General features: G+C 40.7%; 3 protein-coding genes across 4 annotated transcripts; 1 reads left to right on the top strand and 2 right to left on the bottom strand.

The window, feature by feature from the left end:
* Positions 1-143: 143 nt before the first annotated feature.
* On the top strand, positions 144-22,045 carry LOC135330778 (uncharacterized). Its single transcript, XM_064525754.1, has 24 exons — positions 144-193; positions 372-476; positions 1,416-1,518; positions 1,680-1,766; positions 1,957-1,986; positions 2,263-2,367; positions 2,843-2,952; positions 3,320-3,429; positions 3,779-3,829; positions 3,973-4,145; positions 4,821-4,958; positions 5,166-5,237; positions 5,428-5,541; positions 5,657-5,757; positions 7,318-7,426; positions 15,609-15,767; positions 16,944-17,115; positions 17,844-17,983; positions 18,257-18,346; positions 18,407-18,518; positions 20,522-20,712; positions 21,031-21,106; positions 21,247-21,348; positions 21,846-22,045. Exons 1-9 carry the CDS (start codon positions 144-146, stop codon positions 3,796-3,798), a joined length of 720 nt encoding a protein of 239 aa, XP_064381824.1. The 3' UTR covers positions 3,799-3,829; positions 3,973-4,145; positions 4,821-4,958; positions 5,166-5,237; positions 5,428-5,541; positions 5,657-5,757; positions 7,318-7,426; positions 15,609-15,767; positions 16,944-17,115; positions 17,844-17,983; positions 18,257-18,346; positions 18,407-18,518; positions 20,522-20,712; positions 21,031-21,106; positions 21,247-21,348; positions 21,846-22,045.
* Positions 8,144-12,486, bottom strand: LOC135349730 (uncharacterized). Its single transcript, XM_064548331.1, has 4 exons — positions 10,974-12,486; positions 9,036-10,920; positions 8,776-8,973; positions 8,144-8,714 (listed from the first exon to the last, which is right to left on the bottom strand). Exons 2-4 carry the CDS (start codon positions 9,121-9,123, stop codon positions 8,446-8,448), a joined length of 555 nt encoding a protein of 184 aa, XP_064404401.1. The 5' UTR covers positions 9,124-10,920; positions 10,974-12,486; the 3' UTR covers positions 8,144-8,445.
* A 156-nt stretch (positions 22,046-22,201) lies between the features above and the next one.
* LOC135348412 (mucin-2-like) lies at positions 22,202-26,863 on the bottom strand. Of its 2 annotated transcripts, none has more exons than XM_064546630.1 (7): positions 26,700-26,863; positions 26,270-26,611; positions 25,931-26,218; positions 25,676-25,858; positions 25,439-25,621; positions 25,162-25,365; positions 22,202-22,756 (listed from the first exon to the last, which is right to left on the bottom strand). In XM_064546630.1, the coding sequence occupies exons 1-7, from the start codon at positions 26,761-26,763 to the stop codon at positions 22,482-22,484; spliced, it is 1,539 nt and encodes a 512-aa protein (XP_064402700.1). In that variant the 5' UTR covers positions 26,764-26,863; the 3' UTR covers positions 22,202-22,481. The 2 variants fall into 2 exon arrangements, with proteins under 2 accessions (XP_064402700.1, XP_064402694.1); XM_064546624.1 differs by having other exon boundaries at positions 22,203-22,756; positions 25,412-25,621.
* Positions 26,864-27,905: the final 1,042 nt, after the last annotated feature.

Genomic DNA, 27,905 nt, shown 5'->3' with positions numbered 1-27,905 from the left:
AACGCTTCAATTACCATCCACCTCTTTATTACTGTCTCAAGGTTCTCTAGCCTCGATTCCAGGCTGCTGGAATCGAGGCAAGAGGTTCCCTGTATCATGTCAAGCATGAGACGTTTTATTGTTTATTGTGTATGTCAGCCTCTATGGTTACGAGGGAGTTCCTCCCAGAGGAGAGACTGCCACCAGCCAACCAGTAATGATTATGTACATCCGCGGTTGTAGATTGTATGACCCTTTATGTGTCCATTAAATAATGGTTATAGAATGCATGACCCTTTATCAGAACTTGTCTCACTTGATGTTTATTGTGTAGTGGATCTTTACCGTCTGTTTTGTCTCAGCTGCTGTACTGAAGTGGTTGACTAATGGAGGGATGGAAGAGTTGCTCTGGACGACCAACATGGAGGGAGCTGGCAGACCATAATTATCTTAGGAGGAGCAACTGGCAAAGGAATTCATGAGGCTGCTGCTAGCTGGTGAGTATGCATCAGTACGTTTAGTAGATATTGGCATGTGATAGATCTAGTGGTAATGCACCTATCAATGTTTCGCCCCACTCTCCCTCTCCCCCTTGGGAGGGGTCGGGCTAACATGGGGGATTTGACCATACTGGTGGGAGGAAGGATTCTGTGTTCAAATCCCCAGTCAGTTTGAGCACCAAGCAGTTGCAAACAGGTTATAAAAGCAGTCTTTATAATTACTACGCAAAGCCAGGTCAAATCCCCCAGTATGGAGTAACATTTCAAGTCAAATTAGAGTCAAAATCCCCTGTATGTCCTGGGGGGGGGGGGGAGGGGATAGTGCATAATGTAATGAGTAAGTGAGACTGAAACTTTCTTTCAAGCATACATGTACGTACATCTACGTAAGCACCACAGTAGAGTACATGTCCAGTAAGATTCACCTGCATGCATGAATCATCCCTGATTTCATTTTAAGTTGTCATTCCCTTTAAATGCATCTATTGACTGTTTTAAAACTAACGGTTGTAGCTCTGATAACTGTGCTTGGTGTGGGGGGAGGGGGGGCACACACACACAAGCACAGATATCTGCTTAACTGTTGTCTCACTTCATGTTTATTGTAGAGTGGGTCTTTACCGTCTGTTTGGGCTCAGAGTGATTGTTGCTTATCTGTTCTGAAGTCTTTACCAAATCTATCCACCCTAGTACAGAATGTGTTTGTTGGTTGACTGATGCTTACCATTTATAAACTTTTCATACTGTCTATGTTTACTGGCACTTAATGTGATAGAGAGAGGTTTTCCTTTTATTTGGAGGGTATAGTTTTTGAGTATAGGAAATTTCGGGAACGGAAGCACTGTCCTTATTATTTTATTATTACAGTGTCCCTTTTCTCTGAAGGGTCTTTGTTTATTGTTCCACTGTATTTCACTATCTCTCCCTCCCCCTCAGGTACTATGTGGCTGATGGTGTGAGGCTCTACTCTCAGGAGACCTGGAGGGTGGTCACACAGACCAGGGGAGTGCAACTTGTCGAGCAGCACATCGATAAAGTGGTGAGTTTCTGTGTTTAGAACAAAATATTAGGCGAGCTAGCCAAATCTATAATAACTAAATTGAGAGCCACATTTGTGTAGGAAAATACTACTTTATATTATATGGGGTATTCAGTAGCACACATATAAAAATATATACAGAGCTCAGTAATCCAAACCAGGTTGACTTCTACATCTCCCAGAGCCAGGCGTCCAACCATGCAGTGAGAGAGGCAGCCTGCATCTGTACTGCAGAGCTGGGCACTCAGGTTGGTGGGTGGTCATGTGATAGTTGTGCCTGTGTAACCATATCCCCTAAAGTCCGGTATCATGTGTTTAGTATTAATAGCAGATATAATCAGTATGTTTACACATTACAGCTTCAACCACACACCACACACACACACACACACACACACACACACACACACACACACACACACACACACACACATACAGGATTGTCTGAAACCGCACGTGAGACTACTGGTGAGCATACTGTTGTAGTGTCTCCATGACAATGTTTGAAACTTTATGGTGTAGTGGGGTATGGGATAAAGGTATGCTACCTTATTATGTACATAAGTGTTTGTGATAAGGGTACATACATGCTTTTGTGATGTTGTGGTAGATATGCCAATGTACACAAGAGATTTTTTATATACATAGGTGAGCTGTGAATGCTTTGTGTGGTGTAAATCGAGGCACTGCAGAGTTTACGTAGTAGCAATTTTAACCAAATCTAATATTTTACACCCCCTCCAGTTTCATTCTACTACTTGTAGGTATGTTGACCGGGTGTCCTCCCTTCTCCCCCTCTGTGCTGAGACACTACAACACATCAACCTCTTGGAGACTCTGCTCAAACTGGTGAAATGAGAAAGATATAAAAGTAGTTGAATTATGTTTTGTGATATACTCATTTTGTCATTCAGTATGACCCCAGTATGCGTGCACGAATCACTATAAGTTCAGTACATTGATGTCATTGTGTGATAATATCCAGGCGCACGTATATCGGACATCCTCTTGTGGTGACCCTATATATATACTCTCTTAAGTCTATAAAATTAATTTAGTGATGCATGTTGTACTATCGATAGCTAGCGTGGGTTGAAATTTCTTAGCCAGCTAGATCACCTAAATTTCCTCAAAAGCTGACACTGTCAGAAACTTTTGAAGTAGGTTCCACAGAACATTTTCTTGTATTTGTGTAATTGTACTGTGACTACACGTATCTAACTTCTTTGAGTGTGTTCGATGTTGCTCTGTCCTTGTTTCCGCTATTTCATGGATAATGAGATCTGCATACTCCAGTTATTACAAGTACCCCCCACCCTCACAGAGCAGTGACAATGCCCTGGTGGTGCAGTCTGCTGGAGTGGACTGTCTCACCTCACTCTGTCAGCTACTGGGGAGAATGATCCTCAGAGGGAGAATAGAACACAATCCAATGTGAGTCTTTGACTATAATAATACGTAGCTACATGACTTAGGCTTGTATAAATATAATAATTATGACTTAGGCCAACAACTTAAATCAGTTCATATCCCGCCCCCTTCTTTAGTCGCCTGTGGTAACTTCCTGGAATGCTTCCAAGAAGAGAAAAACACTGTAACTAATTTAGTACAATTGCCATGTTAATTGATTAGACAATCCAAAAAGCTTATCTGTCAACTTTTATTCAATCAAGTGTATGGCACTGTGCTCTCACTTCCTTTATCTGTACGATATCACTACACTATAATTATATTGCATTAATTGTTTTTGATTTGGAGCTTTGTTAGTGACTTATAACTGAGTGACTGCTGGTCTCCTCAGATCGTGGCTAGATGAACTGTTCACACTGTTCTTTGCCAACCTTGGGCACAGCATACCCTCAGTTAGACAAGGGGCAGCTGCTGCTCTCACCAGCGTCACCAAGGCCTATGGTGAGACACTGTACAGACTATAGACTGTGCTGATAATTTGACGTGTACTGAGATAGTAAAATGTATTTGTGTTCAGTTCATTTATACCTTTTCATAGTATGTGTAGAATAGTCGTGCTCTTTGTTCACTAGCTGACAGTGTGAAAACAACACTACAAGTATATATGAAAGCCCCATTATGAATATACTAGTTGCACTGTATTATATGGTACCTACATGTAGCTGGCTGTGGTTGTATTAGTATGGAGTGTATTACCTTCTGAATCCTTTGTGTTCTGTAACAGATCATCAAGTTGTGGGTGACCACTACATTCCTTGTCTTATCTCCATCTTGTATTTCACTTGTACAGCACTCAAAGTTTCTCTCTAACCTTGTGAGCTGCTGTTTGGCAATCAATATTGTGAGCGCTTAAAGCTCTATCGACTGTGTTACTATACCTGAACAGCTGTCTGCAAGATTGTGTTTGATGTAAATTAATGTTAATAGACGATTGTGTTTTAAGAAACCAGCTTATTTTACTACTTCATCCTCCCCCTTCCTCAGCTCCTTTGGTATATTGATCCTGGACCAGCTGTACTTAGGGGGGGTCGTATCCATGACAACCCGGACCGCACTGACCAGCAGGTGTACTCGTGTGGTTCACTGGTCTCCAAAATGAGAAGGGGAGGATGTATAGACTCACACTACCGTATCACAAGCCAGGAGAAGAGTGAGGGGTGAGGGTGTGCATGTGATGTGTGTGAATATGCTACCTGATTGAGCAGAGGAGGTGGAACATGTGTCATCAGTCGTATGGCAAAGGAATGTGTGGCATACAATGTTTACATCACCTTTTAGTAATCTTGAGTATTGTAAATGGTTATGGAAGACGGCAACCAACCTGAGTTAACTTCCCTAGACTGCTCTCTGTAGTAGCTTATATACAGTAGGTTTGATGGTGAGTTTCAAGCTATTGAGCTGGGATTCCCACTGGGATCGCTGATTCAAAAGTTAGTGCTATCCTTTACCTACATGATAGCTGAGAAAATTACCGTGGGATCGCTGCTGTTTTGGCTACTTGAAGATCCGCATTTTTCATGCACAAATCCTTCTGTAAATCTTTGGGGTTAAACCTGGATTGTTAATTACTGAGGCGCATGTGATGCATGTCCTACCTCCTCTGGTGATTGAGGGTGTAGTGGGGTATGGGATAAAGGTATGTTGATGTTGTGTAGATTAGGTGTACTGATCATGTACAAAGATGTGTGTGATAAGGGTACTTTTAAAGGGTGCATGTGGTATAAATGTAGTGGTCACTAGTGATACACAAGGATCCAAGTGTCTAAGTGTTGAGTACAGCTCGTGAATGTAATTGACTGAACCTAATCATGTGCACCTCCCCTCCCCTCCAGTTCCCTTCTCCTGCTTGGAGAACTGAGTGGGTGTGGTGACCGAGTGTCCTCCCTCCTCCCCCTTTGTGCTGAGACACTACAACACAGACACTACCCTCAACACATCAACCTCCTGAAGACACTGCTCCAGTGAGATGAGTAAGACATATGAAAGTAACTCTCCAGTTGCTTTAGTGATAGCTAGTGTATGGGTTGAAATTTCTTAGACACCAGTGCTTCACTGAAACAGGGTACTTAAAAGCTTACACTGTAAGAAACTTTCAAAATGGATTCCACAGAACATTGAATTTGTGTTGTACTGTGACTACGCTATCCTGAGGGTGCTCTTTCTCTGCATGTCCACAGTTGCCAGTGCTTACCAAGTTGCTGGGTAAGAGATCGAGTGTTCAAGGGACACCTCGAGCTGTTCCTGGACTGGTGAGTTATTTGTAGAAGCCATTATTTACAAAATCATACAAGCTAAGTTTGCTCCAAAATATCTGTTTGTGTACTTTGTTGCAATTTCAACATTGAATAATGTACTCCAGGTATTTAGATGTACCCCCCCCCCCCCCCATACACACACACACACACACACATACACACACACACATACGCACACACCCAGAGAGTGTAGTGACAGTTTCCTGGTGCAGTCTGCTGGAGTGGACTGTCTCACCTCACTCTGTCAGCTGCTGGGGAGAATGATCCTCAGAGGGAGAATAGAACAAAACAATCCAATGTGAGTCTTTGAATAATATCTACGTAGCTACATGACTTAGGGCAACAACTTAAAGCCTAAGATGACGACTGCATATAACCGTCTCAAATCGTATTATTATTGTGTTATTACATAGTATGCGCCTGGTGCAGTCTGCTGGAGTGGACTGTCTCTATCAGCTGCTGGGGAGAATGATCCTCAGAGGGAGAACAGAACAACATATATAATCCATGCAATGTGAGTCTTTGCGTAATGTCTATAGTTTGCTATACAATGGCGTAGGAAGGGGGGCTCCAAGGGTTTCACTATGTAGATAACAGTGCTTTTTGTCCATTCAAAAAACTAGAGCCCCCCATTGAAAAATTGTTTCCTACGCCACTGCTATATAAAAGTTTTTATGAAAATTAACTCAAAGCCCTGCTCATTAAGCTTAGGCTTAGGACGACTTTACCTATGACCTTCAGTCACTTCAGCCACTTTATCTATTTCCCACAATCCCACCCCATAATGGCATTTCTCCACTGTTTCCCACAATCGATCCCCCACTCCCCCCTTTTTCCTCCACTATCAGTGACAATCTCTCACCATCTCACTATACCCCAGGCCCTTCTTCCCAGCACTTATTGAATATTTATTATTGATATCCTAACTTCATACCAGATACTTTATGTACTCTGTATGTGCTGCAGGATTCAAGTCTGACAGAACAGTGTACAATGTATAATTATGTAGCTTCTCTTAATTGTTGTTTTTTCTTATAAATACATGCATGTGTACTCCAGCTTTGTTTACAGTATCAGTTTACAGATGCCTGTAAACATGCCATTATTTATGAAAGTTTGTGTACTCCAGCTTTGTTTACAGTATCAGTTTACAGATGCCTGTAAACATGCCGCCGCCGGCCCATTATTTATGAAAGTTGCAAGTATTATTAATTGCAAATATTATTAATTACCGCACATCGAGGCATAATTAATAACTGCAGAGCTTAATCGATCACTTGGTTCATGAAGAAAAAAACACGTGTACTAAACATGTAATAATTATTGAGGAAAGTCAGAAAAACCACATAATTATTATAATTATATAGGTTTTATAGCAAAAGAGCGGCCTCTGATTGAGCATATACGGTATCTTGTTTGTTAAGGTGATGTGTCTGTGCAGGTAGGCTTACATATCTCAAAGCCACGAAAATGCATCCCACTAAATATTGCTCATCTAGGCCACACCAAATTGATCTTATGTTTCACGTACTTTTAATCCCCAAAAACAGACCAGGGTGGCAGGCAAAAAAAGGATGTATAAAACCACAAACGAAGTCACAACAACACACCACAAAAGTCACTTTAGAAAAATATTACAACATTTTGCTAGATCACGTGGCTATTTTGACCTCTGACCTGGACCACTAATTTATTTTTTGGGCATTCTGCAAAAATATGACCAGTGCATTGATGTCATTGCGTGATCCAAAAAATACACTAGCACTTGTAGTAATTATTCGTGAACACATGTCGGACGTCCTCTGGTGACCCTATGCTCTCAAAGTAAAGTTACTTTTGTGATGTATGTTGTACTATCGATAGGTTGGGTTGAGATCACCTAAATTTTCTGACACTGTAAGAAACTTTCTAAGTAGATTCCACAGAACATTTTCTTGTATTTATGTAATTGTACTGTGACGTACTACATGTATCTAACTTCTTCAATGTTGCTCTGTCCTTGTTTCCTACATTTAAGCTATTTCAAGATATGAGATCTGCATACTCCACTTGTTACGAGTACTCCCCCTCACAGAGCAGTGACAATGCCTGGTGCAGTCTGCTGGAGTGGACTGTCTCACCTCACTCTGTCAGCTGCTGGGGAGAATGATCTTCAGAGTGTGAATAAAACAACACAATCCAATGTCAGTCTTTGAATAATATCTATATATACGTAGCTACATGACTTAGGCCAACAACTCAAAGCCTATAAGACAACTGTCAAATCATATAGTGTCTTTCAGGATTCCTTTGTACGTGTGCATATTAGACGTTAGGATAAGACGTACTTAACTGTACATGTGAAGTACATGGAAAAGTACCTCAGAGAAGGTATACTGTGGGACTTAGTATACCCGCAACTTACGTACTTAGTATCCTGTTGTCAAGCAAAATAAATTTGCTGTATTGTAGTCAAGGTTTGCGCATGCGTACTAGTATCTAGAGACATTGTTTTGTCGGTGTCGACGTGATTTAGAAGCCCTCAGCCACTTGTAGTACCCTCGCTACGCTCGGGATACTAAAACAGTGCCTTTGGGCTTCTTTCTATATCCCATAGACACCTCCAAAACAGTGTCTAACTTTTATATGATCTACATGTGAGAAGTGCCTCAGAGGTGGTATAAGCGTGTACTGCATATAGAGAGTGGGAGTGGCTGTTTTAATAGTTGCACGTTGAGATTGTGTGGAGTTTCTTAAAGGTTTGACATAGCGTTTACAGTATGCTTGCTTTTATCACGGTTTCTATAGAAGCCATGTAGAGAGATTGCGCACGCATATACTAGTATTGGTGTCTATGGGATTTAAAACACCCCAGGCACTTGTTGTGCCACCTTTACCGCACTAAGGATACTATATACAGCAGTGCCTTTACGATTCTAAGGCTTCTAAAACCCCATCGTACGCATAGACACTAAACAGTGTCTGTTATTAATTTTAGTTATATACAGCTGCCTAATTTTTTTAACTTTATGCCACATGCTATTATCATTTTCATTGGCTGCAGGTACATATATTGAACTGCATATTATTATTATAGCTTCTTTGAATTACTTCTTTTGATACAAAACATGTAGTGGCTTTTTAATGAACAATGTTATTGTTTACATTGTTCTTAGCTAGGTTGTTGATAATGAACGGATGTATAGTGCTATGTACATCTACATTAATTAACTGTTGATGAAATTACTAATGGTCCATAAGCCTGGTTAGTCTCCTCTTTGGGTAACACCTCTTCATAAACAGGACCAGCTGGTACAGTGGGTCCTACATTAGCTTGCTCTTTAGCTGACGGGGAGTACACTGCCTTCTTATGTATGAACAAATGCATTATCAAGAGTCCTATCAACAATCCAATGATTGTAAATAGAGCTGCCGTGACAACCACACTGATGGAGACAGCTGCAGATAGGCTGGCACAATTACAAAGAGCAGCTGTAGGTGGTTCAAGAGAGAATTATGATTACAAGTGTATTCAAGTAATGAATACGCTTGCCTCTGCAGACAATCTCCCTCGTGTTCCTGTCCCACTCTCCCGTAGCTAGACAGGTGGCAGTCATTACCCCCCCAGGGAACAGTCCATTGTCACACTGGAAAGTCACATGAGTACCGGGAATAGCTGGTACTGAATAATTACTGATGGTGCCATCCCGTGGTGGGAGTAGTGAAGCTGTGCAGTTCATTGGAGGGGGGACTGTGTGAAGAATTAATATTGAACACATTAATTATCCATACACAGCCACGAGCTTAACTCACGAGTTGTGGGAGTAGGTGTGGTTAGTGATGTACACTCAATAGCCTCAGGGTCTGGACTCCACATCAGAGTACCCTCACATGTCACCATTGTAATCGCAGACACATACCCAGCATCACACTGGATGGTTACTGTGGATCCTGGCAATCTGCTGGACACTTGTCCAAGGGCCCCATATTACTGGAAGGTCCTCAAAGCGCTAGTGAAATAGGGCTATGGGGGGGGCCCCAAAATCGGGGGAAGCCCCATATTGCTTCTACACCGGTACACAATTAGGTGAATCTGCGTGGCCATAGATTTCATACCAATAAAAATATAAAATGGTACACATGAAAAAATAAAAATAAGAGCACTTTTTTCTTAAATAGCTATAAAAATAATAATGTACACACGTTTTCACACATGTATTGTAAACAAGGAAAAGTCGACGAGTATATATATAATTATGTGAATGCATCAAGTAAAAATTAGGAATTGACACATTTCCGGTTTTGAAATATGAAGCTTTAAAAGTTCAACACATTGTAGTACATGATTTGTAAGCAGGATGGCTTCTTGGAATTTTTGGGGAAATCATTCTTACCACTTCCTACATAATTGTTACATGTTAATTATAATTAGGTCAAAGGTCATAGCAATCAGGACGTTAAATAGAGTGTTAGTGCAACTGTCTATTGTTTTACTTGTATGCTTTCTAACTGAATTCTGTATAACAAAATAATACTCAATTGATTTGTTTCAAAATGGGTATATACCTTCTTTAGATGTTAAAAAATGGTTCTATAAAAACAGTAAAGTAGAATGTGTCTAATTCCTAATTTTTACTTAATGCATTCGCACATGTGTTATTAGAGCGTAGAACAGTGAATTAATAAAATTAATGCAAAAGAGAGCAAATACGGGTACTAATACCAATAGAAAGCATATGAAACTCAAAGCACTTTTCACTTGAAAGATACGTTGCTTGGTAAGGCGATATTCTGGGGAAGAGGAGTTATAATTGCAAAGTTCGTATTCTAACGGTAGGGGATTGTCGGCAAGTGTGAACATGACAAGAAAAAAAAGGAAAAAAAGGCAACAGCAGATAGCAAGCATTCGGTCCCACGTACATATGTCAGAAACTATCTTTCTCCATTTTTTTCTTTTTTCATGATTGCAGGCTTGACATTTTATTAAAGTGCTACGATATTGTATAAATGCAATAACTATGGCAATCAAGTAGCAACTAACAATGATTAGCAGGCCATATGCTTTGCTCCCGTTTTCACAATATTGCATTTTTTTTGTGTCAAAATCAAACCCATACGACATACCAAATCCAAGTAGTGTTGTGTACATTATATCAACTTTTACTCCTTCAACAAACAGCTTCAGCAATATGTGCAGCAGATCACTGTTTCTCTCGCTTTCTTCCTCCTTTTTCTCTTCAAATTTTGCAGCACTTTCAATCTCTTTGAACAAACTGGGTGTTAAGTACACGGATACAGCTGCTATGCCTAAGCATGCTAGTGAAGCGATTCGACTAGTAGTTAAGCAACGATCACCACATCCTATAGGCTCGCCATGGACACTAAGTGTTTGGTACAAATTATCTCCAATAAAATAACATAATGATATGCAAACAAGTTGGATCCATGTTTTCATAATCAACCAAGCTCTTTGCTGATTCAACTCTTTCTTAGGATACAGACGAACTGATTCAATTATTCCAGGAATACAAGCGACCAGCCCCATTATGAAGAAGACAGTTAAGTTTCCAATTGCTTCACCCAATGGTGCATCAAACCTGTCTAAAACATGAAGAGCATCTCTGATTCCAGTATAAAGTAAGTTTGCAAGCAACAACCAGATAAAAATCAACTCGTTGTAGTCTTTATTTCTGAATTTCTGTGAATAAGTTTAGCTTGCTGCATTATTAGAGAGAGTGACAATTAACTTACCTTTACAGTTGTCATATTTGTGACCTTTCACTTCAATTTTACGTTACAGATTGAATGACAAATAGGTACTGATACTGATCTTTATATATACACTAGATTCCTTCATAATTTTATTCATGGCTAAGCATAACATTAGAACGTGCAATTTGTACGTAAGAGAAAGGTTGAGTTGAAAGTAGAATTTCATAAGTTCTTAGTATTTGATATTCACTAATCTTAGAAGTCAATATTCAATAATTCTTAGTATTCGACATTCAATGATTACCATACAGAAGGTTATATCCACCCATAATACATGATACATGAATCTCAAAATCTGATAATCACAAACTCCTTGTGTGACCAAGTCTACCTGAAAGTTACGTATAATTATAGTACTTTCAAACTGTCTGACTCTGTACTATAATGGCGTAATTAAGATGTTTGGTCGTCCCAACACCATTTGGAGTAAAAATCCGTGTTGGTACATATTGGTACGTATTGGAAAATCTAATGTTATTGGCTACTTTCCATCTTCCTCAACCATCACAGCACTGTCTCAATTACATTATTGCATACCAGTAAAAATCAGTAGTACAAAGGAGAGGAGATGCTTTAAAGTGACTACAAATATGTGGCTATCTCACCAGCAGTGTTGTACATGTTAACCTTAGAGATGTGCATGTTCTCGACTGGATCGAGCAGTGGCAGACCATCTCAGGAAACCTCTTCTGTACCCAAAGAATGGACTTTTTGGATACCCAGGTTCCTCGTCCATATTATGTTGCAATAATCATCTATAATCTATACCACTTTCTTTGGCTGCATGGGTATAGGCAAAATGAGAGTGAATACTAGTAGGTGACAGATATTTTATTATGCCTCGGTGTCTTGCTGTTCCCAGGACAATCTCCATGCCAACATCTATATGCACTCGTATGTCAGTAGTTACGCTCTTGGGCCATTAAGTAGCCGTAATACTCCGGGGCGGCGTAGCCATATGCAAGTCAACAGATTCAGCGACAGAAACCGTGCAGAAACATAGTCTCATAAATTAACCACCCTCTACCGTTGCCCGGAAGGAGGTCGGGAATCAAGCCTATCCACACTTGTTGTTGGAATTCCACCAACTCCACCAGCTCCAATCAGATTGCAGTATCTCAAGGGGATTGATCACACCCACTCAACTTTACCACATGTGAATTTTGCACACATTGGATTGACTGAGCAATTCAACACCTACTTTAATAAATGATATTCATCGCTATTGGCTAAAATAGGAACTACGAGATTGCAGGTGAGTATGCCAGTGCACATGATAATAGGGTTGATTGAATTGTAATAGTTAAAATTAATAGTTTTAGTCCTTTACCAAAGCTGTATATATATATATCACTTGTTGCCCAGTGAGTGGGCAGATCAAAGCAATCCAGTGCTCAGTATATAGCATGTTGCATCACTGCCATGGCTACCATATATTGCACTGCATTATATGGCATAATGCACTGGATTATATGCACTTGCACTGGATTATATGTATGGAACGCCACCTGGGTCAAAAATAGAGTATCAGCATCAAGGACCAGACTGTCAGCAATCAGTGATTCCAGGAAATCGATGTACTAGCAATCAGTGATTCTAGGAAATCGATGTACTAGCAATCAGTGATTCTAGGAAATCATGTACTACCAATCAGTGATTCCAGGAAACCGATCCAGCAATCAGTGATTCTAGGAAATGGATGGGCCTGCAATTGATTACCAGTACAGTACTGTGATCCTGTAATCGATGCACACCTGCACCGGCAGTGGCTAGTGATGTCGCAATGCTTGCAGCTTTGCAGTCACGTGACCCATTGCCAAGGTCATATGTTGACAGGATACTACTTAACACAGAAATCCCTTCCTGCAGCTTTTTTGCTTGGTCTTCTGTGAAGGACATTGTTGTTGTAGGGTAGAACCGAGCAACTGCCACGTGGCCGTGGCTTGTCTTGCAATAACTTTGTCATGTGACTAGACTAATCTGCCATGAGGCCCATGACTGGAGGAGCACCGATTACCTGAAATCACTGGTTTGCTGGGTGCATGCATCAGTTACCTGGAATCAGTTGCTGGCGCATCGATTCACTAGGTCTAGATGTTGCAGGCCCCACCCATTTCCTCAATCACTGATTGCTAGTACATCGATTTCCTGGAATCACTGATTGCTGATACTCTATTTTTGACCCAGGTGGCGTTTCATATATATGCACTTGCACTGTGTGTAAATGCAGTAGATTTCTTTAAGAGATATCCATTTAGGACTTATGCCCCACCATTCCATCCCACCCAACACTCAGTTGGTCCCTTTTATAGGCTACTACCATTACAACTACTAGTGGGAAGAAAACCTAAAAAATTTACTATGGAATTCAGCAAAACTAATGAATACACTAAATTCCTTCAAAACACATGTCTTTTATTACGATTTATATGACCAGTCAGACGAGTTTAACGTCATTGGGCAACAAGTTAGTTATTGCCGGCGCCCTCGTGCAACATGCCATATATTGCACTGGATGACATAATGCCCTCGGGCATTATATTGCTCCAGTGCAATATATGGCATGTTGCACTCTGGCTGGGCAATAACTAATACTTATTGTATAGTGGGTCTTTACCGGCTCTTTTGGATCAGATTGATTATTGCTTATCCATTCTGAAGCCTTTACCAAATCAACCCCCCCCCCCCCCCTTGTACAGAATGTGTTTGTTAGTTGGCTGATGCTTACCATTTGCAAGTCTTGCAAGTCCTGTGTACTTTATTGCTTATTGATCTTTACAGCAGGTTTCTTACTACTTAATACATGGTAGAGAGGGCAGATTGTAACTATGGATACACTGTAGTGCAACTTCGCTACGCGTATTCATCACATTCACTAATGTTGAGGTGTGTCAGAAGGTTTTTTTATAGGTAAATGTCTCAAATTGTCAATTTAAATTGTAGCTGATAGTCAGAACGATCACGATTGAGCTGATGTCTTTAGTACAAGTACAATCACTATTAATAACACTTTTTTCAACTTTGAAGTCAGTTTACAGCAACCGAATTAGGCCACTATAGTTCTATTGAATGTGTCCACCTAAATATCACCTAAATATACGAATGTTTTGACCCCCGTAAATTACCGGTACGGTAGAGTGTTTCCATGGACATAGAACCGAACTCTTTGGCTGGTCAAATAGCTCTGAAAGTCCAATAATTTAGTAGCAGATTAATATTGCAGCTCAGCAATCCAACCTTCCCCCCCCCCCACACACACACACACACACGCACGTACACGCACGCGCGCACACACACACACACACACACACACACACATACACACACACACTACCATCTATTTATTTTGACAAATGCCTAGTGCTAAGGCCACAACAAGAGGTAGTTCTGTTTCTGGTCAGGTTGCTTCCCTGATTACGTGAGGCCAGGAGGGACAACAGCAACTGAGCCACACATATTTGCAGTGTCACAACTTGTTCAGTTTGTCTTTAAAAACGGTTTACAACACAATAATAACATCTAAATAACATACAGGAAGAGGTATTTTAGGCTTTGGCAACCAGAACATTGAACTGAGAATTGTCTCTATATCAAACACCTATATAATTATGTCATTGCACTAGCTTGAGCCATTGTACGTGCTCGCTCTGTATCAAAGCAAAAAAGCAAAATGAGACCACATAATTATTGTGTTAGCATAATAACATCTTTCATTGCAGATAGTATATACATTAATACAAGATACAAGCACTAGCTTACTGAATAATTATTGAAGTGTTGTAGGTGCTGTACATGTAATTATTGCAACACCCACTCAACCTAAAGTGAGTGGGTGTGGTTTGCGCATGCGCATTAGATGTGTTGCTGAAAAAACAGCCCAGTGAAATATTGAGCGGCGGATGGACCAGAAACAGAACTACCTCTTGTTGTGGCCTAATTCTAAGAACCAAAATTAGAGGTTAATGATTGTTTTGTGCTTGCCACATAGACCCATCCCCATTATCAGATACTACCACCACAAACCAATACAGCCTGTACCTAACTAAGCCTCCCTCAAGGTCTGATTTAGTTTACACAAAATGTACACAGCCATGCAAGCTAAGTTGAGGTACTGCAGCAGCCAATATCAAGTCTAAGATAAGTCCTATAATTTATGTCAGCATTTAATATACCTCAAATGTAAATAGCTTATACAATAATTATTCAGCATGGCCCCAAGTGAATAGCTTATTCAGTGTGCTAGTTGTATGTGTTTCTGGATGCAACAGATGAATGGGGAGTGTTGGTGCACCGTGAAAGACTCTTTAAACCATCATTCTTGGCTCTCAAGGCCGGGCTCTGTTTGCCTTTTCTTTTCTGTTTGTGGTTTGTGTCTGTGTGTTTTTCTATGATGTCTGAATATATAAAAGAAGCCTACCAGTATAGATAGCTAATTAACTACAGTAAGAGTTATTCCTGCAACCATTTGTCAATTTTTATAAGCAATATTTAATGAAAATAGGAGAGGTGGTTACCCAATTCTACGGTCAGATAAGGCAGTTTCTCACAATTTATTTTTTTTGTTTCAACCCCTCCAACACACACACACACACACACACACACACACACACACAGGTGAACAAGGATTGTCTGAGACCTTACACGAGATGACTACTGTTGGAGTGTTTCCATGTAGACTCGAAAGCCACTCCCTTTTCTCTGATTAGACGGAGGCGGGAGAAAAGAGACTAACGACTCTGGGCTACAGCTTCTGTATTTCAGGAATGCTATTAGGTAAGAATGTCATGTGCAAATTATGCAATTTATTCTGACGCGTCAAAGCAGAGTCAAAGTTAAAGACAAGTACACAGATCTATCTAGCCAGCCTTTAGATCTTTGTACCGCAGTGTCTGTTGTGCCACAACTTGTGGATTAGCATGGAACAGCTGATGAACATAGAAATCTTGGCAGTCCTTCTTTGAATGGAGGAGTGGCAGCGATTTTAAGAGCTTTTACAAGTCTGACAACTACTCTCTATGACTGTCTCAATTCAACTGCTATCCTCTGCCATTATCTGTCTTGTATTGTACAGGTTATCAAAAGCCTTGGGCAACCAATAGCACACTGACTTTCTGCTGCCAGTTCTCATCATAAAACTGAAACACAGCTAATCTCTGCTGGTCTCTTAGATGACTATATCCTAGCTGAATGCCTAATGTTGTTATTACTTCACTTTTCTAGCACTAGCATCCATTCTCAAACTGTAGCTAAGAAGCCCGCAAGCAATTTTGCAGGTTACGCAATTGTACTTAACCTCACGCAATTGTTGGATCGCGTGGAAGAACCAATGAATAATCTCTACCCAAATTCTGGTAGAGACAGAAGCTGTACGTGTAGCCCAGAGTCACCAGTCTCGTCCTGTCCCCGTCCAATCAGAGAAAAGGGAGTGGCTTGCGAGTCTAGTTTCCATGATGATAGCTGGCTAGTGAGAGACGCTGGCTGTTAGTCTAGCTATAGCTACCATTGTTTTATATCCCGCCCCCTCCTTTAGTCGGGGATGCTTCCTAGCTAGAAGAGTGCAGGTGAGAAAACACGTAACTAATTTTCGCATATTAATTGATTGATTTCAAAAAGCACTACTCATGGCTCATTTTGCAATTCTGTTATTAGCTAGTATGGAGTGTATCAACAGATCACCAAGTTGTGGGTGACCACTACTGTAACATTCCTTGTCTTATCTCCATCTTGTACTTCACTTGTACAATTATGCTATAAAGTTTCTCTATCTGGCTCTTTTCTCTAACCTTGTAAGGTGCTGCTTGGCAATCAATATTGTTGTACATTGAGCTCTTAAAGCTCTATCCACTGTGTTACTACCTGAAAGAAAGATTGTGTTTTATGTAATATGCTTTGATATTGTGGCAAATTAGATGCATTATTTCACTATCGTTCATCCTCCTCCTTCCTCAGCTCCTCTGGTATTGATCCTGGACCGGCTATATTTGAGGTGGTGCATCGTATCCATGACGACCTGGCCCACTAACCAGCAGATGTACTCATGTAGTTCACTAGCCTGCAAAATGAGGAGGGGAGGATGTATGGATTCACACTAACACAAGCCTGGGAGAGAGAAGAATAAGGGGTGAGGGTGTGTTGTGTGTGTGGATATGCTATGTGATTGAGGGTGTAGTGGGGTATGGGATAAAGGTATGTTGATGTTGTGTAGATTAGGTGTACTAATATGTGTGGGATAAGGGTACTTTTTATAGATGTGATAATTATGTCCATGTGGTATAATTATGTGGTGTTCACGTTATACTTATTGTCCACTACATCAGCATTTATGGCAGTAAACCTCCGAGGACGAGGGCGAAGCCCCGAGGCCAAGGATGGTTTACGTTTGCCATAAATTCGAGTGTAGTGGACAATAAGTGTTATATACCCACTTGAATGAAAAGTACTTGCTATCTAAGCTACCTCACCTTGGATGCAACTAGCTAACAGTCTCAAAAACTATTTAGAACGAACAAAAAGCTTGTGCGTATAGCTTGTAGCCAGTGCTAAGCTTCTAGCTCTACGAACTAACTTGTCAATATCAAGTAGTGAGCCCCACCCTTCCTCCAGCCTTCCTGGTGTTTAGTGAGCCCCACCCATATGTCCTGCCCTTGTCAACAAGTGTCTAGCTTCTTTTTGGCTGTGTAGATCTAGTACTAAAATCAGTTGCTATGATACAGACCCCAAGTGGAGTATATATTTATTGTGATACACTGTGAGTCCAAGTGTTGATGTGTTGTGTGATGTAAATTGAGGAGTATATATATAATGGCAGTTTTTATATTATCTGAATCTAATCTTGTACCCTCCCTCCAGTTCCATTCTCCTGCTTGGAGAGCCTGAGTCACAGTGTGAGTGGGCGTGGTGACCGAGTGTCCTCCCTCCTCCCCCTCTGTGCTGAGCGACACAGACACTACCCTCAACACCTCAACCTCCTGGAGACACTGCTAAAACTGGTGAGATGTTATATAGAATATATGAAAGTAGCTCTCCAGTTGCTTTAGTGAGTGTATGGATTCTTAGATCCAGGGTTTCATTGAAACAGGCTAGTGTCTTCAAAAGCTGACACTGTAAGAAACTTTCGAAGTGGATTCCACAAACAACAGAACATTTAATTGCTTGTATAATTTTGTGTTGTACTGTGACATGACTACACTATCTAACTTCTTGAGTATCATGACTTGTTAGTTATGTTCAATGTTGCACTAATTAATTCTCATTGTCCACAGCTACCAGTGTTTTCCAAGTCTCTGGGTAAGAGAGTGTTTAAGATCTAGAGACACCTCGAGCTGTTCCTGCATGGACTCCATCTTCTACATGTATGAACTAGAACCCCCCCCCCCCCAATACACACACATGCACAACACCTATACGTACAGAGCAGTGACAATGCCTGGTGGTGCAGTCTTCTGGAGTGGACTGTCTCACCTCACTCTGTCAGCTGCTGGGGAGAATGATCCTCAGAGGGAGAATAGAACAATACAATCCAATGTGAGTACTTGCGTAATGTCTAGTTTCTGTCTATAATTATATGATAGCACGTATAGTATGACATAGGCTTAAATCCTTATACAGGACGATTGTTAATGTACCCACATAATTATGTTCATTGTGTGTTATAGTACGTACATGACACTTACTAATTGTGTCACTTAAGTACTTACTTCGTTTATGGGACATTCCATGTCAAAAATGAGTACCTCCTCAGATTTCAACGAAACTTGGCATATACATAAATTATACCTTACCACGTGTTATTAAACCACACTCAATTTTAGCCCCAATCACATGGCTTCTTATTTACGCCCCTCAAAATACACTATAATTATTATAGAGCAAGGTAGGGTAGTATTACCATATTTACTTGATTAAACACCCATCTCGTTTAAACGCCCATGGTAAAAGCTGTCTTTGTCAATAAACGCCCCTCTTAAATAATCGCCCATGTATGGGGCGTGGCACTGTGGGTGGAGCTGAATTAGCACATGGAACTAACTGAAACAATGGCAGCATAGATACTATTTATGATGGCAGAGACGACACAGAGGGAGAAAAACACCACTCCTACGACTTAAGATTGAAGCTGTGAGCTGTGGCAGCAGCCAAAAAGAGCATAATAACTGCTGATGAGCAAGAGTTTAAAGTATACAAAACAATAAACGCCCGTTTCGAATAAGCACCCATCTCGTTTAAACACCCCCTCTACAGATGCTGTTAGGAAATAAACGCCCGGGCGTTTAATCAAGTACATACAGTATATGAAAAAGTAGAAATATCACCTCTAGCTAGCTAGCTGAACTCACTGTTATGTACTGACTCACCTTTGACCCCTGTGGTGCATGTGTACTGACTAATCTTTGTGTATGTACATGCAGGCTACCATTCTCGTTTGTTAATGAGGAAGTTACCAAGGTAACCATGCTGTGCCTATTGCATGGAGGAGGCTAGTCATGCTGTGACTGTGAGTGTATGATATAGAGACAGAGGTCAGAGGTCATTATTGCCCCCCCCCCATTGTGTGTGTAGAGTAGTGAGAGAGATGTGCTGATAGAGTTTGTTTTTCTCATCTAGATCACAGTCTGGTGAGCCCCTCCACTTTCATCATACACAACACGTACTGTGTTGAAATTAATTCCCTTATGATTTTACATTCCTATTGTATGTTTAGTTTGCCTATTTTTTGAACTGCCTTTATTGTCTCAATTATTGTGAACTGCATGTTTTTAGGCATAGATAGATTGAAAATTACAGGGATTGGAAACGACCGAGCCTCCCTGTGTAATGGTTGAAATTAACACTCCGCGTTATAATTTAGCGATTACGAATGTTTTCATGGTTAACCGTTCTGTGGCTGTCTCTAGCTATCCTATCCACTAGCGATCACTCAGGGGCTGGGAGGTATTTACTCTGTTTTCGAATTTTTGCTTGAACCACTCTATGTTAACTTTTCTCTTTCCCTGTGTGGCACGGGTATGATTTGCTAAGGGACTTGTGGGCAAAAATTCTGAGAGCATCTTTTTCTGTGGGTCGCACTTTCTGGAGAGACCATGTCCAATGATATCTGGTGCATGGCCAGCCTAATTTAGGCTTTGCTAAAAAAAAGCGTCTATTCTATTCATGCATGCTCATGGTTTTTTGCCAGCATGTGTAATTGTGCTCATGAAATACACGATTATAAGCATTTGAATCATAATTATAGTCTCTCATAGAACGTTCTTGTCTATCAGAAAAAGGATTCAATGGTATAGGAGTAATAATTTCTTCTTGCATGCCTTGGCCCAATTAGGGTTTTTATCATAATTATTACGTGTCATCGTAGATCTAGAATAAAGATTGAACCTCCCCTAATATAACTGTGTATCCTAGGCCTGTTATTCTAGAATTATTCTCAGTGTATATATAATATTAATATATACCAGTATACATATTAGCATAATTGGTCAAGCCTATATACATAGCCTTATTATAATTATTGTTCATCCTCTCGCTCTTAGTTCCTCTGGTATTCATGCTGGACCAGCTGTATTTGGGTGGTGCATTGTATCCATGACGACCCAGCCCATCGTGACAGACCAACAGATGTACTCGTGTGGTTCAGTAATCAGTGATCCAAAATGAGGAGGAGAGGATGTATGGACTCACACTATCACAAGCCAGGAGAGCCGTGGGAGGGAGAAGAGTGAGGGTATGTGATGTGATATGTGATATGCTATGTGATTGAGGGTGTAGTGGGGTATATGAGATAAAGGTGTTGTTGTTATGTAGATTAGGTGTATTGATCATGTACAATAATGTGTGGGGTACTTTGTAGCTAGATGTACATGGTATAAATGTGGTGGTCACTAGTGATGCTGCATGTCCAAGTGTTGAGTATACAGCTTGTGAATGTGTTTTATGATTTAAATCCACTTTCCTTCTCCTGCTTGAAATTCTCTCTCTCACTTCTTTTTGTGTGTGTTCAATATGTTGCTCTAATATTTTCTCTTCCTTTCTCTGTCCACAGTTGCCAGTGTTTGCTGCCAAGTTACTAGGTAAGAGAGTGTTCAAGAGACACCTCGAGCTGTGTCTTCTATTGACTGGTGAGTTATTAGACTGTGTAGGAGCCACTATACTTTCAATAGCATAGGTCTGCTCGAAAACATAATTATTGTGTCCTTGTTTCCTATTGTAACGAGATCTACATACTCCACTTATTTACATGTACCCCGCTCCCTCACAGAGCAGTGACAATGCCTGGTGCAGTCTGCTGGAGTGGACTGTCTCTGTCAGCTGCTGGGGAGAATGATCCTCAGAGAGAGAGAACAGAACAACATAATCCAATGTGAGTCTTTGCGTAATGTCTATAGTTTGCTATACAATGACGTAGGAAGGAGGGCTCCAAGGGCTTCACTATATGTAGATAACAGTACTTTTTGTCTATTCAAAAAACTAGAGCCCCCTATTGAAAAATTGTTTCCTACGCCACTGCTATATAAAAGTTTTTATGAACATTAACTCAAAGCCCTGCTCATTAAGCTTAGGCTTAGGACGACTTTATACCTATGTACCTTCAGTCACTTCAGCCACTTACTCTATTTCCCACAATCTCTCACTCTCCCCTCTTTTACCTCCACAATCCCACCCCATAATGGCATCTCTCCACTGTTTCCCACAGTCGATCCCCCACTCCCCCCTTTTTCCTCCACTATCAGTGACAATCTCTCACTATACCCCATGCAGGCCCCTTTCTTCCCAGCACTTATTGTGCAGTCCCATAATATTTATTATTGATATCCTAACTTCATGCCAGATACTTTATGTACTCTGTATATGCTGCAGGATTCTGGACAAGTCTGACAGAACAGTGTACAATGTATAATTATGTAGCTTCTCTTAATTGTTGTTTTTCTTACAAATACATTATAATTATATGCATGGGTACTCTAGCTTTGTTTACAGTATCAGTTTACAGATGCCTGTAAACATGCCATTATTTATGAAAATTGAAAGGAAAACAATTATTAACAGATTTATAATTATACTGAAAGCTAGGGTGGTATAATTATATAATGCACATAATAATAATTATTAATTACCGCACACCGAGGCATAATTACTAACTGCAGAGCTTAATCGATCACTTGGTTCATGAAGAAAAAACACGTGTACTAAAACATGTAATAATTAATTTTCTGATTGAGGAAAGTCAGAAAAACCACATAATTATTATAATTATAGGTTTTATAGCAAAAAATGAACCAGATACATCATTAAATAATTTTATCTATAGCTATAATACCAGGAGCCCATAAATATAAGAGAATCCTTGTAATTTATTTATGGGCTCCTGGTTATCGCTATATCTATATAAAATAAAAAACACTGAGTCTATAACAAACAAAGTACCAAAATGATAAAATTATTGCAATTAACTTGTTGAATACTAATAATGAAGAGTGAACGAGTTTCACAGTCCTATAATGGTCCATACGCCTGGTTAGTGTTGAGTTCAATCTCCTCTTTGGTACGCGACACCTCCTCATAAACAGGACCAACTGGTTTAGTGGGTTCTACAACAGATAATGCTGTTTTTCTTGTGGAGTACGCTGCCTTCTTATGCATGAACGAGTACATCACTAAGAGTCCAGCGAGAAATCCAAGGATAGTAGACACAATGAAAATAGTAACACCGATGGCAACAGTTACACCGGTTGATAGGGTGGCAGCTGTCGTGGTTGCTACAGTCGGAGCTGTGAATTCGAAAGATTATTGTATATAGGGCTAACAACTAGAGAACTAGCTGAAGCCTGTATAGGCAGTTGTATAAGTACTTACTGTGTTGTATAATAAGCAAGTATATGTATGAACATGGAGCAGCAAGTAATAGAGGGCAATGAATTAAACTATGTACATGATTGCAGAACACAATGATTTGTACCCTATTATAACAGCTTTGAAAACGTGGCACCAAGGTGGTGCAGGATCAGACATGCACTGCATGCATGGGACTAGGATCACAGCAGACAGGGTTTCATCTAGGATCAAAAATATTGGGGGGAAGATTTGCCGCAAAATGTTTGGCTACGCTCATTACATGCTTAGTCTAACGCATCACTGCCTTAGTTAATCACACTAAATATGATGATGCCATGTAGTACTAATGTGATGATGTCGTTATTCTACAACATTTTTGGGGGGAAGGTTCACCCCAGCCCCCCCCCCCCACTATAGATGAAACCCTGGCAGAGACAGGAAAAGAAGTCCGGAATGTTATAATATTATACGAATCAGCTAGGGTTTATTTCAGGAATTTTTGTGAGCATGTGACATTGTACAAATGTACCAGCTATACATGAAGTAGATCCAATGTACCGTAATTGATGTAATTACAGTGCCACGTCAGGATCAGCATAATTATTTTTTCTGGCGCTTATAAAAAGGCTTAGACATCCATTCCATCACACTACTGAATGGGCTGTGGTCTAGCTCAGTTTCACTTGCTAGCTAGCTATATATACTGAGCTGTACCGTTAAATGTCTATACTATAATTATGTAGAACATTAGCGTCACCATGTAGTCACAGAGAGATCAATCCAGCACCCAAGGACGATGACACATGCAAGTGTATCAAAGCAAGACAGCTATACATATATAGCCAGGAGTATACTCCTGATATAGCAGCCATGCATGTAAGTCATTTGTTATACACTATAGCTTAATAAAGGTTTATCTTCATCTTTTTACACAGGAGCTCGTCTACATGTCTATATGCCAGTGGATAAGAACAATGACAATTCTTGATGTGAGTATATATACACATACTGAATAATTCTCTGTCAAATTATTACTATAATAGCTATGAATGTATTCATCCAGGCTGACGAGAATGTGGAGACAAACATGAAGATCCCATGACAAGCCCCATGAAGTCAGCATATGCATGGTATCTGTCAGACTGCTTCAGCAAATTAAGAAAGTTTCAAGTGACTTTGAAATAGATTTACAGCTTAGATGCATTCTATATATAATAATTATGTACGTACGTTATATCGTTTTTTTCTTGTGACATACGTGTACTCCACTGTTTCATCACTGCTAGTATTTTTATTTATCAGATGATTGTGTAATTGTTAAATGCATGCCATGCATATAGGGACGATTTGGCATGTAAGGCTAGCACACTAAGGGTGTTACTTTACATTCATTATGTGCAGTAGAGCGCACCACAGCAGTGTCCCTGAACACTCTTGAAATGGGTTAGATAACACATCGTCATAGGTGTGTTTTTACCACACTTTGTGTGTGTAAAACTTAAACAGTCATACCAACACATGAAAAACGTGTAAAGTAGCGCGCCATTTTTAACAGTGTATACTTTAGGCGCCAGCTGGGATGAATGCAATTTTTGGGTATCTGACATGCACTAGTCGAGTCCCAGACCGTTAGGATCACAGCAGAGCTAGCAAAGATCGAGGCCTATAGTGTTACAAGTAGGACACCTGACATGCAGTGGGACCACAGTAGGCTCACTAGCCGTGCAGCAAAAAAGTCTTCCCATTAAAAAAATTTGCTCCATATATAGGTGGTATAGTCAGTGCACAATCATACATGTGTAATGGCATGCCTCAAATGAAAGCCGTGTTTTGGCTATAAATTATGTATATAGATTGTATACCTAAACAGATCGAGGCGTAGGAAGACTTTTTACAAGGGGGGGGGGCTCAGCATGCATGTGGTACATCTATCATTTACACTTTAGACTTTTAAAACCTAGCCCATCATTGGATCTTACGTATAATAGCTAGCTGGCTGCATGTAGCCAGCATGCTGTAGCTATATAAGCTAGCTCAACAGTTCAAGCTAAACAGTGCTCTCCAACAAGGGGAGGCTCCAGCCCTTGGAGCCCACCCTACTTCCTACGCCACTGCTAAAGGTGCAAGGTAAGCTTCTTAGCTTTTGCTCACTTTCCAACAAAGTCACACTAAAAACATTATTTTTTGTGTGTTGAGGCTATCTATACTGTAAACGAAGCGCTAGGGCAACCTGGTGAGCAGACTCAAAATACCCAGACAGACAAACGGACAAACAAATCAACAGACTATATACTATATATAACCCGTGGCCGCCTACGTGCTTCGGGTTAATTTCCCTCACCTTCAGTTGGTGACACACACATGATGGCCTCAGGCTCAGTGCTCCAGACTCCAGTATTAGTGCAAGTAATGGTGTTGGGTCCAGTCAGTGAGAGTCCATTGTCACACTGGTAAGTCAGCACTGTTCCCTCCAACACTGTCTCGTTCAACCTCTCATAGTCCACTATACTTATGTTGGAGGGCTCAACAGGTACAGTGCAGTTGACTGTGTAGACAACAGCAAATAAAGTGATTGACCATTACAGCACTACCTGGCGAAGTCCTGCACAACACAGTACTTGGATCAGGCTTCCATATTCCATTTTGTCCATCTCTTGCGCAAGTGGCAGTCAGAACACCCATTGGAAAGAGTCCCTCATTGCACTGATATGTGACCTGTGACTGCTCTGTGTAAGACTGACCACTAGTGTTCACACTACCCATAGAGGGGGCCCTGGGAACTGGACAGGTCACTGGGGGTTCTGTAAGAGAAATGGTTGGTTAATGCAATTGCAAACGTACTGTCATTAACTCACCCATCGTTGGACATATAACATTTTCAGGGTCAGGATTCCACCATCCATCAGTACCACAGGTAGAGGTTCTCATCTGATCATCTCCAGAACAAGTGAATATCAGTTTGGAGCCCACAGTTGGGACACTTGGTCTCTGGATGTTTACCACCCCACTAGCAGCAGTGAGGGAAAAGGGACAGGCAACTATAATGTGGACAAATTTAATAGTTGCCAGCTGTGTGCGCAGGAAACACTAATTATAGTGGTGCAACTGACCTAGGGACGGTATAGTAAACAGTATTGAGGCATTGCTCATCAGTCCAACACAGTTATCAGCTCTAATGGTCACATTGTAGGGTGTGTTGTAAGATGCATTGATCTGTGTGGAGGTGGTCTCCACGGTGACTGGTGATCCAGAAAGAGGTGTTGGGGAGATGGCGAGGACATAGTTTACAGACACACCACCAGTAGAGGAAGGAAGGTCCCAGTCCAGAGTGGCTATGAACGAACTTGGTTGGTTCTGAGAGGAGGATGCTCTTGGATTCAGTGGAGGGGAGGGGACGTCTGAGTTAAAGATAGTGCCCTACATAAAATGCCTCTGCAAAATTTACTCACCCGCCACAATGATCGGTATTGGACCCCCTCCTCCTCCTGCTCCTATTACATCACACTGTGCCCTGGTTCCAGCAAGCACTGTCACCGTAGTGAGGGTGGTGACTGTAGATGTGACTATGCCTTCATCCAGTCCAAAGTAATCAGCACGGAAAATGAACCCATCACCACTACTCGTAATACTTCTAGCAGTGTTCGTCGCTGTTATTGAGACAATGGCCACATTCAGTTCCGGTGGTGGAGTTAATGTCCACCTAAATGCCACATCCACATCACTAGTCGCAATACAGGTGAAGATGACAGTGTCATCAGGACAGGCCACAGTTGGGGTGAATGTCAGAGTGCCTACAAAGTATACAGAAGAGCTTTAATAATAGACTAGAGAATTATGTATGGTGGTCTAGATATAATTTAAGATAGCTAAAATAGTCACCTTCTGTGACTTTCGCATCCAGAAATAATACTGCTAGCACTGCACACATAATGTTGAAAGTCATTATCCAGTTCTAATTCTATGCTGAGCCTCGTTAACCTAGCTCCTGGACCAGTAGAGTTGTCCTGAAGAAGTTTTCAAAAAGTAAATATCGTTAATGAAACATTTGCTAAATTGCTGACTTCAGTAAATAGCTGTGGGCTGAGTAACCTGTTAGTGTTTGTTTAGCCAGCTGTTGTGATCATAAAGGATACTGTTCTGTTGACAATAAAGATGAATGCAATCATGACCATTATTGATAAGTAAACAAACAGTTCACAATCAAGATCAAGTAGCATAATATTATAATTATTTGATTTCTCCAAAATATAAGCCTGATTCGACTGCAACTCAATGTGGCCTCCAGAGCAAGTTAGTCATTACAAAATCTCCATTGTCTCACTTCTCATAAACAAAATTGATTTGTACAATCGTAAACATGCATCCTTCCATAACCTCCACTTTTCAAGTTCTTGGTGAAACAAACAACTATGAGCTCTACAACAATCAAAAACAATCAAAAACAAACAGAACACCAACACAACACCTCCAACAGCCAACTATAATTATAGCTAGGTCCAAAGGCAGCAGCCCTGCTACCTAGAGCTGAATAATAGATTATCATATGTGGCAGTGAATCAAAAGTCCCAGTGTTAGGAGACTACCCGCTATACTGCTGAATGCTGAGGTTCTTCATTCCTGTGCATGTCTCCATTGCAAGTGACTGAATTAGGATGAGTATGGATCCATGAATCATGACAGGAGGTATGTTGGTGACACACAGCAGCCGGCAGTAAAGAGGAAAATGATAATTATACTGGCTTACTCAGATTCAAAATTTGACTTCTATTCAACATTATAGTACATGCAGCTCTCAGCTCTGATGGTCACGTTGTAGGGAGTGTTGTAGGAGATAGTGATCTGTGCCGAGATGGTCTCCACAGTGACTGGTGACTTAGAGAGAGGTGTTAGGGAGATGAGGACATAATTATAGTTGGCTGTTTAACAGACTTTCAGGAAGGAGGTCCCAGTCCAGAGTAACAATAAAATTATCATGACTGGATGTTGAAGTTGTTCACCTTCTCCCCATTTTCTCAGCTCCTCTGATTGATGATGTATCAGAATTGGGGTTGTGCGTTGTATCCATGACGACCCAACCCACAGAAA

The sequence above is a fragment of the Halichondria panicea genome, chromosome 1 (assembly GCF_963675165.1).
Source record: "Halichondria panicea chromosome 1, odHalPani1.1, whole genome shotgun sequence".
Taxonomy (NCBI): domain Eukaryota; kingdom Metazoa; phylum Porifera; class Demospongiae; order Suberitida; family Halichondriidae; genus Halichondria; species Halichondria panicea.
This window is presented reverse-complemented; position numbering and strand designations above follow the sequence as displayed.

Bases quoted from the DNA above. Each gene is read 5' to 3' on its own strand.
- LOC135330778 (XM_064525754.1), top strand. From the start codon at position 144: ATGGTTACGAGGGAGTTCCTCCCAGAGGAGAGACTGCCACCAGCCAAC. The intron at 1,767-1,956 runs GTTGGTGGGTGG...ACACACATACAG, and splicing joins CTGCAGAGCTGGGCACTCAG to GATTGTCTGAAACCGCACGT. The intron at 2,953-3,319 runs GTGAGTCTTTGA...TGGTCTCCTCAG, and splicing joins AGAATAGAACACAATCCAAT to ATCGTGGCTAGATGAACTGT.
- LOC135349730 (XM_064548331.1), bottom strand. From the start codon at position 9,123: ATGGTGACATGTGAGGGTACTCTGATGTGGAGTCCAGACCCTGAGGCT. The intron at 8,974-9,035 runs GTGAGTTAAGCT...TTCTTCACACAG, and splicing joins CACACCTACTCCCACAACTC to TCCCCCCTCCAATGAACTGC. The intron at 8,715-8,775 runs GCAAGCGTATTC...AACCACCTACAG, and splicing joins GAGGGAGATTGTCTGCAGAG to CTGCTCTTTGTAATTGTGCC.
- LOC135348412 (XM_064546624.1), bottom strand. From the start codon at position 26,763: ATGACTTTCAACATTATGTGTGCAGTGCTAGCAGTATTATTTCTGGAT. The intron at 26,612-26,699 runs GTGACTATTTTA...TATACTTTGTAG, and splicing joins GGATGCGAAAGTCACAGAAG to GCACTCTGACATTCACCCCA. The intron at 25,366-25,411 runs GTAGTGCTGTAA...TTGTCTACACAG, and splicing joins GTTGTGCAGGACTTCGCCAG to TCAACTGCACTGTACCTGTT.